This window comes from Triturus cristatus, chromosome 6 (assembly GCF_964204655.1).
Source record: "Triturus cristatus chromosome 6, aTriCri1.1, whole genome shotgun sequence".
Lineage (NCBI taxonomy): Eukaryota > Metazoa > Chordata > Amphibia > Caudata > Salamandridae > Triturus > Triturus cristatus.
In genome coordinates, this window is record NC_140589.1 from 1395861398 (window position 1) to 1395876019 (window position 14622).

The 14622-nt window shown below is 39.5% G+C and overlaps 1 protein-coding gene across 7 annotated transcripts in view; it reads left to right on the forward strand.

Annotated features, from left to right (window-relative positions):
• Window positions 1-14622, forward strand: part of RALGAPA2 (Ral GTPase activating protein catalytic subunit alpha 2) — a 1855355-nt gene that overhangs the window by 681361 nt on the left and 1159372 nt on the right. For 4 of the 7 annotated variants that reach the window (XM_085612410.1, XM_085612406.1, XM_085612407.1 and 1 more), the window contains exons 15-17: window positions 1038-1275; window positions 9525-9689; window positions 10357-10497. In XM_085612410.1, the coding sequence (XP_085468536.1) occupies window positions 1038-1275; window positions 9525-9689; window positions 10357-10497 (544 nt within the window). The remainder of the gene's footprint in view (window positions 1-1037; window positions 1276-9524; window positions 9690-10356; window positions 10498-14622) is intronic. The other 3 variants (XM_085612413.1, XM_085612412.1, XM_085612409.1) reach the window with 1 other exon arrangement.

The following is a 14622-nucleotide window of genomic DNA, read 5'->3' on the forward strand; positions in this document are numbered from 1 at the left end:
GTTCTCCCTTTTTTCAGTCTTTGAGAGTTTCATGCGAATTTTTTCAGACAATGCCACCATAGTCCACTATATCAACAGTATTGAAGGCTCACACAACGTGACAGTGGGTGCTCTGAGTCACCTCTCCTTAGTGCACCACAAGTGGGAGCTTCACCCCCAAACTGATGGAAATGATCTTCTTCAGATAGGTGGATCTCTTTGCCATGGCCCAAAAGATGGTCCTCAGTTTTGTGCCATCCTCCTCCCTCTGTTCCCTGTGGGCCACCTTCAGTTTCACTTGGTCAGAGGGTCTGCCATTTGCATTTCCCAAGATTCCGCTTGTGTTGAAGATCCTGTGAAAGGTGTAGGAAGATCAAGCACAGCTGATTCTGATCACCTCAAACATGACAAGGAGGATTTGGTACGCAGATATGCTGGCACTGAACATTCGGCCTCCCTCCTGCAAAGGGTGAACCCGTTTCCCAGCAGGGTGGGAAGGTTCTCCACTCCAATCCCAAACGCTGTGTGTGACTGCACACATGGAGATTGGTGTCATCTTCGTGTCCGACTACCCAATTTGTTTTTTTAGGACACTGGAGCAAGTTTGTTCAGTGATGTGAGCCAGAAGGCTTAAAAATGTTTGTCGTGCCTTTCTGTTGTCCTACTGTTTACACTGTCTCTTGCTCAGCACGGCTTAAACGTGGCTGCTGTCATTCTGTTTGGTGGCTGTCTATCCAAAAGTCACCACAAGTAGCTCTTATCCTTAAAGGTTTACTTTACTTGTTTCCAGTATAATTTCATGAGTTTTCATGGGCAGAGTTGCTTTTAAATCCTCACTGCAGCAACTGGTGACATTGGAGAGCATGTGCTGGGAAAACATTTCCTGACCTGTCTGGCACCTAGAGGATATTCATTTGGGGAGGAATATGCAGAAAGATTGTTTAAGCAGAAATATTGTTACCAAAGCTACATTTCTTTTTCTTTTGGCCCTTTTCACCATTTGTTCTCATTCAATGCGATTTAAAGAACTTTATCAATCAATTTTCTCTTTCTTATAGACTCTAATTGTGGCCTGGATTCGAGCAAATCTGAGCGTTTATATTTCACGAGAACTCTGGGATGAACTACTTTGTGTGCTTTCCTCTCTTACTGACTGGGAAGAGTTGATAACTGAATGGGCAAAAATAATGGACTCTCTCACAGCTGTGTTGTCAAGGACTGTCTACGGAGTTGATATGGCAAATTTGCCGTTGGATAAGCTTAGTGAACAAAAGGAGAAAAAACAACGAGGCAAAGGTTAAATTTTGTTGTGTTTTTCTATTATGTAAATGCCTAGTACTGTTGTTGGATGTTTATGCATGTGTTTTATATTACTCGAGTATGTCATTTTAAAGTCGCATGAGATCTGTCAGACACGAAGCCTTCAGACATGCCAGATCGAACTATAATTCGAGACACAGCAAGCAAAGTTTATGCATCAAGCGATGAGTTGGATGGTGAACTGAGGTAATACAAGCCAGTTAAACAGACATGCTAACTGACACCCCTTGACCCTTAAACACCATAGTTCTCTTTCAAGGTATACAACTCATCATTCTCATCTGAAGCAGGAGAATGGAGCAGTCAATCCAGGCATATTGCTCATCTCTGGTTTGAGAGTTGGAATGATACCCTTGCCTCTTACCTGAGTGGCTCCAGGTTCTTACATGAAGTCCACACCCTCCAACTACAACATGGGTGTTGTGTGTAAAGGGGAATACAAACAAGATTTTGGTATGTTTTTAGGCCATTCCTGTCATCATTATAGATGTAGAAGTCATTTTCCTGTATTTATTTTTTCATCATATTTTAGGTAATGCAGTGGAAGGACCCACACTGTTTGTGAGAGGAACGGGTCCTGCCACTGCTGCTCAAACTGAATATCTAAATCTTTTCTTTGTGTTGACCAGAAACATTTGCTGTGTGTGTGTCCTAGAAAGTTAAAATAGGAGGTTCTGGGCAAATCATCGACTTAATGTAGCATGGTAAGGATCTCAATGACCTCTACGATAGACTTAGTGTTCCCATAGTATCAAACTATACATTTTTAATTCACCGACTGTCATCCACGTGGTTCTAGTCCGAACTCCGTATTCCCCACAGCAGGCACAGGCTTTTCACTTTTTCAAGGTAAGGACCACTTTTCCTCCCAAGTCACATGCCTTTGCCTTCTCTTCCTATGCCTCATCCTGACAGCACAAGTGTAGATGCCTTTGAGAGTAAACCATTCTGCTTCTGAAGGTCACAGCCAATGCTAATTCCTGTAACTTTGCTAGTATCCTCCATTCTCCATGGCAGGGGATGAGACATCTTTATAACACCATTGAGACTGTCGACCTCTTTATAGAGCTCTGTCCCTTGACATCCTGCTGGTTCCAGAGGTGTAGGTATTAAAAGCCTCCCTTTGGGGTAGTCTCCTATTAAAACGTGTGTTTGACTTCCCACTGCTTCACCTGACAGAACATTGAGATGCATTTCTCGACACAGTCAAAGGCTGTCCTTCCCAGTTCACTCATCTGTCTGTAGGCCTCTGCTTCTGACAAACTTGCCTTAATAAGAGTTCTACTCTGTGTGTCTGTTGACAACTTTTTTTATAGATCAGGCCCAACACATAGCTCCTTTTCTTGTTGGAGTCTAAGGTCGAATTCTTGGCTTCCAAGGTCTGCCTCCAAGTGGTGACTTCCAAAGTGGTCATCCTGCACACTAAGGACACTAGAGCCCTTTTGTATTGGTAGAACATTTATTTAATGGACATTATAACAGTGAAGTCTCTGTGTGCTGTGTCTGAAAGCCAGGAGGTACACACCACACCCTGCATTTCACCAGCTCAACAACGCAGCTTTTGTCTTCATCTTTGAGGCGGGGTGTGTTAGGCACATGGGGTGTTTGTGGCTCATCTGTAAACATAATACTTCAACCCCGGAGATGCTTTATCAACCTTGAGGGGCTCAACTTTGTTCTGTCATTTGTGTTTGGCTTGTGTGCTGCTCCATTTACTCCAGAGGAAAGTTGCTTGGCTTCCATTAATTCGAAACAAAATTGGCGAAGAATCCTCCCTAAAACCTTAAATATACACAAAAGACAGGACTCAAGGATGAAAGAAGAAGACCCCCAATTTATGTAATGATTAAACGGGTTCTTGTGAAAGCTATAAAACCACTGTACAAATGGGAAAAAGCATAATTTTTTCGATTTGTAGGCTACTGAGGGAATAGGTAGTCAAGTAACAATACTATTCTGAAGAGTAGAAAATGGGAGAGACCCCTCACAGTAGTACAAAATGGAGGGTAGTAATATTTATATGCCCCTTATGAACTTCTTCATCTGTGTTTTCCTGTACGAAGAAAGCAAAACAAATTGGCTCCTCACGTGGGGAGAATAAGTGTTTTAGTAAGATCTACAGCCCAGTCATCTATCCTAAAATCTACCACGGTCCTATACCACTAAAGTGCACGGTGGTGCACCGCCCAATTTAACACCCGACTGCCCAAGTATCTAGACCAGTGATACGGTCTGAAAAAGCGAGTAATATGTATAAGAAAATCGGATTACACATTAAAACTTTATTATATTCGCATGTGTATAAAGCACAACCAGCCAGTCACATTTGTAGACTAATAATGTAAAGTTGGCACGTTTCACTGCTTATAGAAAGCTGGAACAGTTTAATCAGGAGCAACAAATAACAAACAATAGAGAGAATATACCCACTGCCCGTAATAGTGGATGGGTGTCCCTGAAACCAAAAGTAAATCTGTGAAGCATACCATATGGCATACTTTAGTAAGTTTCTTGCGATGTAAAATTCTTCTATAGCATATTGTAGTGAGTAAGATAACAGAAACAAACATAAAACCCATGCTGTAATGTAGATGCTCCCCAAAAGTTGTTAAACTTTCTGCATATTAGTGGAAAACGAAGCTGTAGAAGTGATTACTTTGCCTGGTGAAGTGATAAAAATGTATTTTCTTAAATTCCATAATGAGAAGAGGCATATGGACAGCCATCAAAATAGGGAGGCAGTTGCTCACCATGTCTAATCTGAGAACACCAGCGTTGCCGAACAGCTCTGAAGAAAAGAAACCGATAATATTTAATGATGTATTCACATCTAATCGGTCGTAAAACCTGTAAAAATAACCGAATAATTATTATGAGAAAGCGACACGCTGCTCAGAAATAAGAAATCTTAATTTCTGTTGTCTATTAGAATTTTATCTTTTAGCCTTTCAGTTTTTCAGAGCTCAGAGGTAATCGGAAAAATAGATTAGAACACGAACCTGATATTGCAGCGTAAGCTCATCTATCAGATCGAAGACCTAGTGATAGGACTCTACAGTCTTAAAAAGTACCATGTTAGGCTAAGATTAACTTTTTAAGTGAAGAGTAAAGTTATGAATGACTTGTCTTGTCAGCCAACGCATTGTTGTAAACAAGTATAAACTCCGCAATTAAAAAAACAATAAACATATAAAAAAATATAGAAAGGGGAGCAACTAAATGTTCCTGGCTTGTGAAGTTCTAATTAAAACACAGAACACACTAACTAAAATGATCTACTCCCACGTCTTATGACTGTGACAGGGTGAGTGGAAGAGGGATGTTTTATCTATAAATATACATAAATAAATTAGGATGGCGCTGTGTTAATGAGCTGAATGTTTAGTTTTCATTCAAGCATGTTATCTCTTTTCTGAGAAAAAGATCCACCTTCTCTCCTTTCTCGCTAAGGCATTCTGTTTCAGGGTTACCCAACAATTTATTTTCTTCATGGTCCAAGAAAGATCTGTATGCTTATGTTGTTTCCCCTTAAAGTAACAGACAATCTAGATGCCAGTTTTTGTTATTTTAAAGTACTTCCACCAGAACCAACGTCATCAATGAACCCCTATGGCTCTGTACGTAAAAAAAACTGTACACACCGAGTGCTCCTTTTCCAGAAAACCTAAATCCCACGGAGGACTCAAAGTAAGGCGATATAATACTCACGATCAATAAGGTCAAAGAAGTTATACGTAAAACGAGAGCATCGGGTGCACCTGGCCCAAATGGGCTCACAGCGCAACTGTTCAAAGGCTATCAACTACTATGATCGGCAACACTGTTCCGCTCATGTTTTAAACTCTGCCAAGTCAATATTGCACCCAATTTTGAGAAAGGGCAACAAACAGACTCCCTCCAATTACCATTTGATCACCCTTTTCGACATAGAGGCCAAAATATATGTCTCGGCCGTTTTAAAAGATCTGGAGTCCTGGACAACAACAAATGCAATAATCCCATTTTGTCATACAGGATTTAGAGCAAATTCCTCCGCCCTGGACAATAAAATTACCTTTTCCAATCTCATCCACCAGGCGAACTCACAGAAATCACAAGCTCTGTATGCATGCTTTGTTGACTATTCGTCCCCATTTGACCGGATGGATAGGGACATCCTATGGAGCAAACTCCAGGCGTGGGACATTTCAAGCGACCTGCTTAATGCTATGATTGCACTCTATTCATCAACTTGGGTGAGGGTCAAGCTCTCAGACACTGCTCTAACAAAAAACATCAATACCAGTCAAGGTCTTAAACAAAGATGTGTGCTAGCCTCAATGCTTTTTAACTAATACACTACAGATATGTCTTTGTCACTAAACCAAGCCGATACAATGCCCCAAAAATAGGAACAACCAAGATTACGATATTACAGTATGTGGTCCATGTACTTCTCCTTGATAATTCAAAAATAGGGATCCAGAGAGCCCTTAACACCCTCCATACATATATTAAGACAAACCAGATGATAGTGAATACTTAAAAAAAACAAAGGTGATATCATTTGGAAGGATGCGCAAGCACACAATCGTCACTGGTCCCCTAAAAATAACTGGAGCAAAATTGTATAACTACCTGGGCACTTGGCCTTCGGCAAACAGTGGACCCAAAATGCATCTGAGTCATCTTAAAGATCAGGCCGGACTAATTATCACCAGTCTTTGCCAACTGAACACCTCCCTTGAAATCCCTACTTCAGCCCCAGTCCGCAAAGTGCTTAGGGCCACATTACCATCTGCCATCACCTATGACAGTGAGGCTGTCCCGGGACTACTTATCAAAAGCATTGAAAAATTGCATCTGAAAGAGTGTTGAGGCTGCCACATTACACCAGGTGATCGCTGATGAGATTAGAATTTGGCTAGAGGGCCGAAAATAGACCAACGTGGGCTCTATCCTAAAATATTACCATAGATGCTTTACGGCCATGCCTGGTACATTGGAGTTTGTCCTTCAAAATATATTTAAAACCAAAAACCGCTCCTGGAGCGCATATTTAATGGCATCAGCAGAGGCCCTTCAAATAGACTCAAGCGCATTGAATTCTCCATCGCTCTTGCACACAGCAGTAAAAAGCATACTGAAGAAACAGACAAGATTTCTATCAAAATCTGCTGATGTGGATAATATCAAGACCATCCCACCCTCACAAGCTCTGGCAACCTCGTACGACAATGAATACCAGGTTGGCCTAAAGCCACAGCCATATCTTAGTAGTTCAATTGGGAAATCCTGTGTCACTCAAATCTTGGCTGCGAGGGTGATGACACTACAAATCAAAGACTTCAACCCAAACCGGTCGCTCCTCTCCAATATTGTGACGTGCACGCTTTGTGGCTATAAACTTGAAACTTTCTCGCACTTACTCTGCTGCTGCCCATAGCTACTGCTTTCTAGGTTGACATTACTAAAGCCACTCTCTTTAACCTGTGGCCTAAGGACTTGCAGCAACACTAAGACCTAGATTTTTACTACCATGGTCCCTTGGGACCTGGCAAAAGTCTGCAAATACTTCAAGGTGGTGCAGGACCTGCTAAAAAAAGCCAACTAAGTGCAGCTATGACTGCCGATTAATAAAATGCACACTAGCTTATTTGTAGCAGATTTTAAACAATTTGATGCTCTTTTATGAAATGACTGCTGATTTTAAAATATGCATTTTATTCATTGATACCACAAGCTTGTGAAGGTTCCATGGCTCACAAAGATCTATCCTTTCCAATGCACTGTGCACTTTGGCTTATTTGTATTTGACTTCAAAAGACTACATTGTCATCAAGACAACTATAAGTGATTTCAAATCACTTGTCCTATTTTGTTTACTCCTGTATGCCATATGGCATTATAATGAACTAACTACCTTTTAATTTTCTTTCAATGTTCTATATTGTCGAGATTTTAATTAATCAAACAATAGACTTATTACTACTACTACTTCAGTGTTCCTGCATGTAAAGCCTTCAACTTAACATCGTATGCAGATGACACTCCGATAGTGGTGTCACTGCTACCGGGGGAAACCGATAGCACAGCAGATAGGTTCAGAGGCTGCATGCGGGAAGTCAGCAACTGGATGGCAGAAAACTGCCTCAGGTTGAATTCAGCTAAAACTGAAGTGTTGCTGTTCGGGTCCAGAGACAACTTCTGGTCCCCGCGTTGGTGGCCGGAGGAAATGGGTACCCCCCCATCTCCGGTCCCGAAGGTCAAAAACCTGGGTGTACTGATGGACGACTCACTGTACTTCAGGCCTCAAATTAATGCGCTTACCTCAGCAACCCACTACGTACTAAAAACCATCCGGAAAGTCCTGCCGTTTCTTGCCGACGAGCACAAGAAGACAGTGGTTACAGGACTGGTGATGTCCCGACTGGACTACTGTAACAGCCTATTGCTGAATGCTCAACAGGGGCTTCTTAATAAACTCCTTATTCTGCAGAACGCAGCAGCCCGCTTGATCACAGGTACACCTAAATTTGCCTCGGTATCATGGGACCTGGTGAAGCTACACTGGCTACCAGTTCGTAAAAGAATCACTTTTACATCTCTATACGTAACCTTTAAGGCTCTGAATGGCCTAGGGCCCCACTGCATGACCCGATTTTTCCAATGGCACAGACCGATAAGATCGCTGAGGTCAGCTGAGCAGGGACTGGTAGTTGTCCCCAGAGTCAGGAAAGCTCGGTGGGGGGGGGGCAGGAGCTTTTCCCTGGGTGCAGCAAAGGCATGGAACGCACTGCTGCTGAACCTCAGACAAATGCCGGACCTCCTTTCTTTTAGGAGAGCGTTGAAGACGTGGCTCTTCACACACTAATCCCTCTGCCCATACACACTTCTGCCATTCAGCGCCAGGACACCTCTGGGTAACAGTGCGCTATAAAAATGTGAAAAATAAATAAAGCCTAACCTTACGCATTATCATACCAATGTAGACTAACAGTAAATATGATATTTGGTGAGTAACAATTACACATGCTTATTGTACCTCATCAAATGTCAAAATTAAGATGGGATAATCATAGGGGATGTTTTTAGTTCGTTCCCAGGTCCTGTAATGTGTGTACCTTTCTCAAATTCAAAGCCTTTCCATCCATGATGAATGGATCGATGTATAGAATCCCTCCTCCTTCCCTGCAGTGGCTAGGTTTGATTACTTATTTCCAAAGTAATTAGACTTTGCCTAGTTAGGCCTCTCCTCTGATAACCTTGATCTCTTGGCTGTTGCTAGGATGGCACTACTAGGCATGGACTCAAATATAGGCAGTTAAGATGTTGATTATGGGCTCTGTCCAGGGTCATTAGTCATCCAACGTGCTAGATGGGTGATAGTGTGGCATTTTCCATACACGTGTGTGAGGCGTGTGCAAGTATAAGTAGATTCCTAGGAGCCCACGCTGCCTACATAAATAGGCCATCAAAGGCCCTCTGACTAGCCTGTTGCATTTGTGTTCTTTCTTGATAAGGTGTTCTTTAAGGTGAGACCTCATCCTTGTTCTTCAACCTCTGTTGCATAAGCACTTTGAACCAATGACTTCTAAGGTTATGAAACTGCTTTTATGTTAAGTGCTGTTCCTAAACTATTATTGGCTAGCTGTGTTAGCAAGATGTAATCTCCATGAGTCTCTGAACCTTATGCGATTTTCAACTGGGACATTGTGTTACTCAGAAGACATCCCTCGTTTTTCCCAAAGATGTTGATGGAATCTCACCTTAAGGAGGCGATTCAGCCCCCGGTGTTTCATCTCGATCACTCTGGCTCAGCTGGTGGGTTGGACAATGTCCAACACACATGTAGTTTTTTTTGCTTGACATGTTATAGAAAAATATATTTTAGGGATTATAGGACTTGAATAAAAAGTCTTCTAAAAAAATAACTATATTGACACTAGCTGAAACTCTTGTGCAGGCCAAGGAGGAGGGTGCATTTTTAAAGGATTCCTGATTGGGACAATTCTATTTTTAAGGAAATCTTTACAGTGCAACTTTGGACATCATTGGTATGATTTTAGTTGCTATTCCCAGCATTCAGATTCTACAAGTTGTCCCCCCATATCTGTTAAGGTTCTGTAAATTAGTAATCCAGTTTTCAATCCCTTTAATATGTTGCCTTTTTACGGAAACTGGGATGCTTTAGAGAGTAGTGATTCATACATTTATATGTTTTTTACTTTTTGCTTTGCCTGTAGTTGGAGCTGCGGATTCTCAGAAAGGATCTGCAGTAGGTCGGTCCTTTTCCCTGAGCTGGAAAAGTCAGCAGGACTCAGTTGAGCCAATGAGGTTCCGGAGTGCCACCACCACAGGAGCTCCAGGGGTTGAAAAAGCAAGAAGCATTGTCCGTCAAAAAGCAACAGGTGAGGACCTGTAATCGGTACGACATTTAAAAAAAACTTTTTTTAACATTTCAGATTCTTCAGCTCCTATTTGAATACATTTAAGTTCATTTTAAGTGGGAAATCCTTGTATTGTATCTGTTTAAGACCAGACTAGTTCAAAATAAAGTACCACCATTCTAAATTGTTTTTGTAATTATTGTCAACTTTAGTATTGTTTATTTTGTCATGTTACCTAGGTTTGTGAGATTTTTTGGTTACCTAGGCATGTTTCTTTTGGTGGCATGTCATTTTTGAAGTTACGCTAGGTTCCATTGTAGCCAAGTGCATTGGTGAGAAAATATAGAAAGCTCTATGGTGAATATAGTGACCCATTGGCCTTCGTGAATGAGAAATAGTTTAGAGTAAAGAGAAATCAAAAGTGATGCTGCTTTGTCTTTTATTCTAAATTAATTGTGTCCATTTAAAACTTTCCAGTGATCTTTCCTAAAAAGCCAAATATTTATTTGAGAGCGGATAATGGCTGACTTAAGATTAGAAATGCAGAGGCATGCTTAGTTTGTGTTGAGCAAAACTTGAATTGTAACAGTTTAACCTATACTTCACTGAGATTGTTTGAGTTTCCTTATCAAATTGACATGATGCTAATCTTCTGGTGATATCATTTTTACTTATCTTTTCCTGGAAGCTAAGCGAAGCCAGTCTATCAGCAACTGTGTCCAACTTTATGAGGCTTTACCAGCTACTAAAAGTGTTCCTCTTCTGCTTCACACTGTGAACTCTGTTTTACCTGGTGTCTCTTACAATTCTTGCTCTCACAGGCTTTCAGGTATTGTACTTCTCCTTTTTCTTTACTACGCTTCATGTTTTATCTGCTTCGTGATCTTTGTGTGTAATACTTTCCTTTGGCCCTTTTCTACTTTTCTGAGCACATTTCTGAATATAAGCATGCAGGCCCAATTTTGAAGACTGAAAATATTAATACTAATGAGATCAATCCAGGAGGTTCATAAGAAAGTATATGATTTAATAATATCAAATTGAAATGAAATAATGCAGTACTTTTAGCAGAAACCAATAACAGTTTTTTTGTAGAAAATGCTGCATTTCAAGAGGCAACATGCTCTGTTGTCCGAAATAGAAAGTGGAAAGTGATGGCGAATGCATCACTAAATGATGGACATAAAAGTACCATAAGAGTTTTAAGTACAGACCATATTTCCGGTTAAAAGTATCGGTGTTATGGAGCCTATAAATAAACTTTAGTCAGAGAACGGAAATCACTTCTAGAGGACACACTCCATGTGTATGTTGGACAACGTGAGTTTGTTTAACACATTATTCCTAGTCAACCAGTAATTGGTAGAAGATACTAGGACTCCACAATTTCAGTAAATTCATTTATGGTAATAAGCAAAAGTAAACACATCTGGACATCACACAACTATTATAATACTTTAAAAGTCCACTTTTAAGATTAGAGCATGTAAGAAATAGAAACATTACCTACGAAATAAAAAAAAGACCTTGCAATCTTTTAGATTCTAAATTGGTAAGAACATTAAAAAAGTAGTAAATATACAGCTGTTGCCCCTGCAGTTAACAATATAGGTTATATCTGAAGTAAAGATAAAAGTGAAAATGTGTAATGAAAAAGTTAAAACAGAAAGCTATATTGACCCGACATCTTTCCCATACACACACACATCAAAAGACTCTACCATGGATTACCAATCAATAAGTGAAGTCATGTTGCGTCTTCCAATATTTTTGGTGTGATAACTTGGGATACTAACTGTATTTGACAAATAGCAGCATTATTAGCCATCTGTAATAAGGGAGTGTTCAGACGCCAATGCAAGGATCTTGTTTTTATCGAGAAAACATGCATGTCAAGTGCAGACTAGTGGGACCTTTTCTGAGGTTGAAATTAATACCACTCCATTTAGTACATTGCACAGGCAGTTGATAGATCGAGTGCACTACCTACCACTCTGTTGGTCTGTTTCATTCATCTCTTGAGACAACGCTGCTAATAGACGCCATGGTATTAAATATGCACTCATGCATATGACTGAGTTCCAATTCACAGGCATGCTGGGAGCAACTCAATATGTGACTACTTCATTCTTTTGTTCGTGTTGTTCAGGGTGTTCGATTTGCCACCATGTTGCTTCAGAAATGTGTCACAGGCATCAATGCCAAGTGATAATCTACAAGTATAGCGGTATCGAACAAACATAAAGAATATTCATTACACTTCTACATTGATTGTAAGTGACATCTTAGTAAATAAAATAACGAATACCAAAAGACTTTGGCATATGGAAATAAGTAGTGCTTTCCAGGAGAAAAGTAAAATAGCAGAGAGAAATGTAAAACATAGAGAAATGAAGACTGAGGTTTGAGAGGAAATAAAAGAACAGCACATCATTTTTTTGTTTTCAAGGTATGAGAAAAAAGAGACAAAATATATTTTTACAGTTCTTTGAAATAAATATTCAACATAGAACAAGCAAATTTACAACTATATAAATAGTTATATTATAGCATAGGAATAAAAATGAGGAAATAGCTAAAACCCACTAATGAACCTGAGAAGCAACTTAGGACCAATAGTTAGTTACTGGTAACCATATATTATCACGTATAATAGCTAATTGTAACGATGTTAGCTTATACCGGTCTAATCAATGATTATGACACACTAGATTCCAACAAAGGCATACAGACCGCTTATGTGATTTAAAATTGCTAGTGATAACTTGTAGAGTGATTGCAATTAGCAAATCTCCTGATTTACCAAATACTACATCGAGACCACATTGTATGGAATTACCTGCCAACTCCCTTGAGATATTTGAAATCACTTCTTGCTTTCTGTAGAGGTCAAAACACCTCCCTTTTCTAACTTCTTGTACATCTTTTATTTCTTTTCCCTATTCCCGCCCTGTGCTGGGAAACCCCTTGGGGTATCTGCGTGCTTTATACATATTTGTAATAATAATTGCATGTACTTTACCCATAAAAACAATGGGAATGGAAAAGGGGGAAGATACTTGTGTAATTAATGAAAACAATCTTTGACCAAACACTGGTCCAAAATTCCCAATATTAGAATAAAAAAAAATATTTAGCATCTACATTATCACATCTCCAGCAGGAACTTTGACCTGCTAGAAAGAATTTTGAACTTATGCTAGGAGTATAATAAAGTCTATTATGGAAGAGATATATGGTTTGTGTCAAACTTGCTGAGTGAGTGGTGGAATGTATCTTAGCCTTTATTTTATCCCATAGAGCAATGGGCCATTCAGATTGTAAGTCTTTTTCCCTCTTATGTTCAGTATTTGACTTGGACCTGTCCATACCTGAAGATCCAAGAACCTTATATAAGCTGAAATTTGTTAATGGGAAAAACTTCTGATTTACCTACATTTAGTTTATATGCAGATGGCTTTGAAGAGGAATCCAGTTCACTTAAAAATGCTGATAACAAGAGCTGGGGATTTGACATAAATAGCAGTATATCATCCGCATCAGCAGTTAATTTAATGTGTTTGTTTCAGACCTTAAAACTAGTAAAGTGCTCAGTTTTTAATTTGGAGTATAAAGTGTTCAAAAGTCATGATGAAAAGTAAAGGGGATAGAGTACAACCTTTCTAGTACCTGTCTGTTGTCTCAGATTGTCCAGAAATCAGCAGCTAGGCTATTGCTGAGACTTCCTAGGAACAGTTCTGCTTATAAAGCACTTAGAGAATCGTACTGGCTGCCTAGCCACTAGAGAGTTCTTTTGAAAACACTGGTCTTTGTTTTTAGGTCTTTTTATGCTATGGGACCAAAATTCTTATCTAATCGTTTTTTGCAATATAGGCCTATGAGAACTCTCAGATTATCAACCTCCAATCTGTTGAAACCCCACACTTTCAGATTAAAGTCAATTGGTGGAAAGTCCTATGCCGTTTTAGGTTCTAAGGCCTGGAACCAACTTCCGGCTCCTCTTCAACTTATAACTAATAAAGTCAGTTTTAAGGAGAGCCTATAAACATGGCTATTTTCTGTTCCATATGATTTGTGTCATGGTCTAATCTAACTTGCCTCTTCATTTCTTTCTTTTGCATCGGTCTAGGCAAACAGGATGTGCGTGTGAGTTTAGCTCTAGGATGCTTAGTTTGAGTCGCCGTGCTCTTTACAAGTCTCAGTTTCATTCATTCATTGATTCTATAGTGGAAAATAAGAAGACTGTACACTGTGAACTATGACAGACTATTTAGGATAAGAGTATAATATGAAATTAGATAAAAGAAAGTTAGGCCCAAAACCGTGTCATTTAAGTGCTTGTACTGAAAATAGGCAATTAACTCTTTCAAATGCTTTTTTGCATCTAATGTAATTGCAGATATGTTTTAATTTGGGTGTTTTATTTATTATATTTAAGAAAGTAGCTAGACCCATTTAATAAAACCTGTAAACTGAATTTGAATCCCCTCACATTAATTTGTATTGCCATCACTGAATTGGCAATAACCGTAGCTTTGTTTGTGTTCTGATTTGTGTTCTTGGACAAAGATTTGAGGACTGAAGTATTGTTAACAGATGCTTCTGATAGATTTACTAACATTTTCCTCAGTGAGCCCATCCTTTGAAATAATGGGCATATCTCTCAGAGAGATTAACACATTTTTTAAAAAAATATTTAGCTTTTGACTAGTGTTACCGCTAAAATGTTTGTTACACTGTGACCAAGCCACCTCACATATACTTAAATGAAATGTATGGGACACATTTAGGAGCCCAGTTCGAGATACACGTGTGCAACTACAGAGGCGAAAGTTGAAGTGTATAAATAACTGTGTTATGAATTGTTTTTCAAGGGTGTATTGACACCGCATTAAAGGTTTGAAAGGCATTAAAGGTTTCAAAAATTCTCAGCATTAAGAGAAAACATATTTCA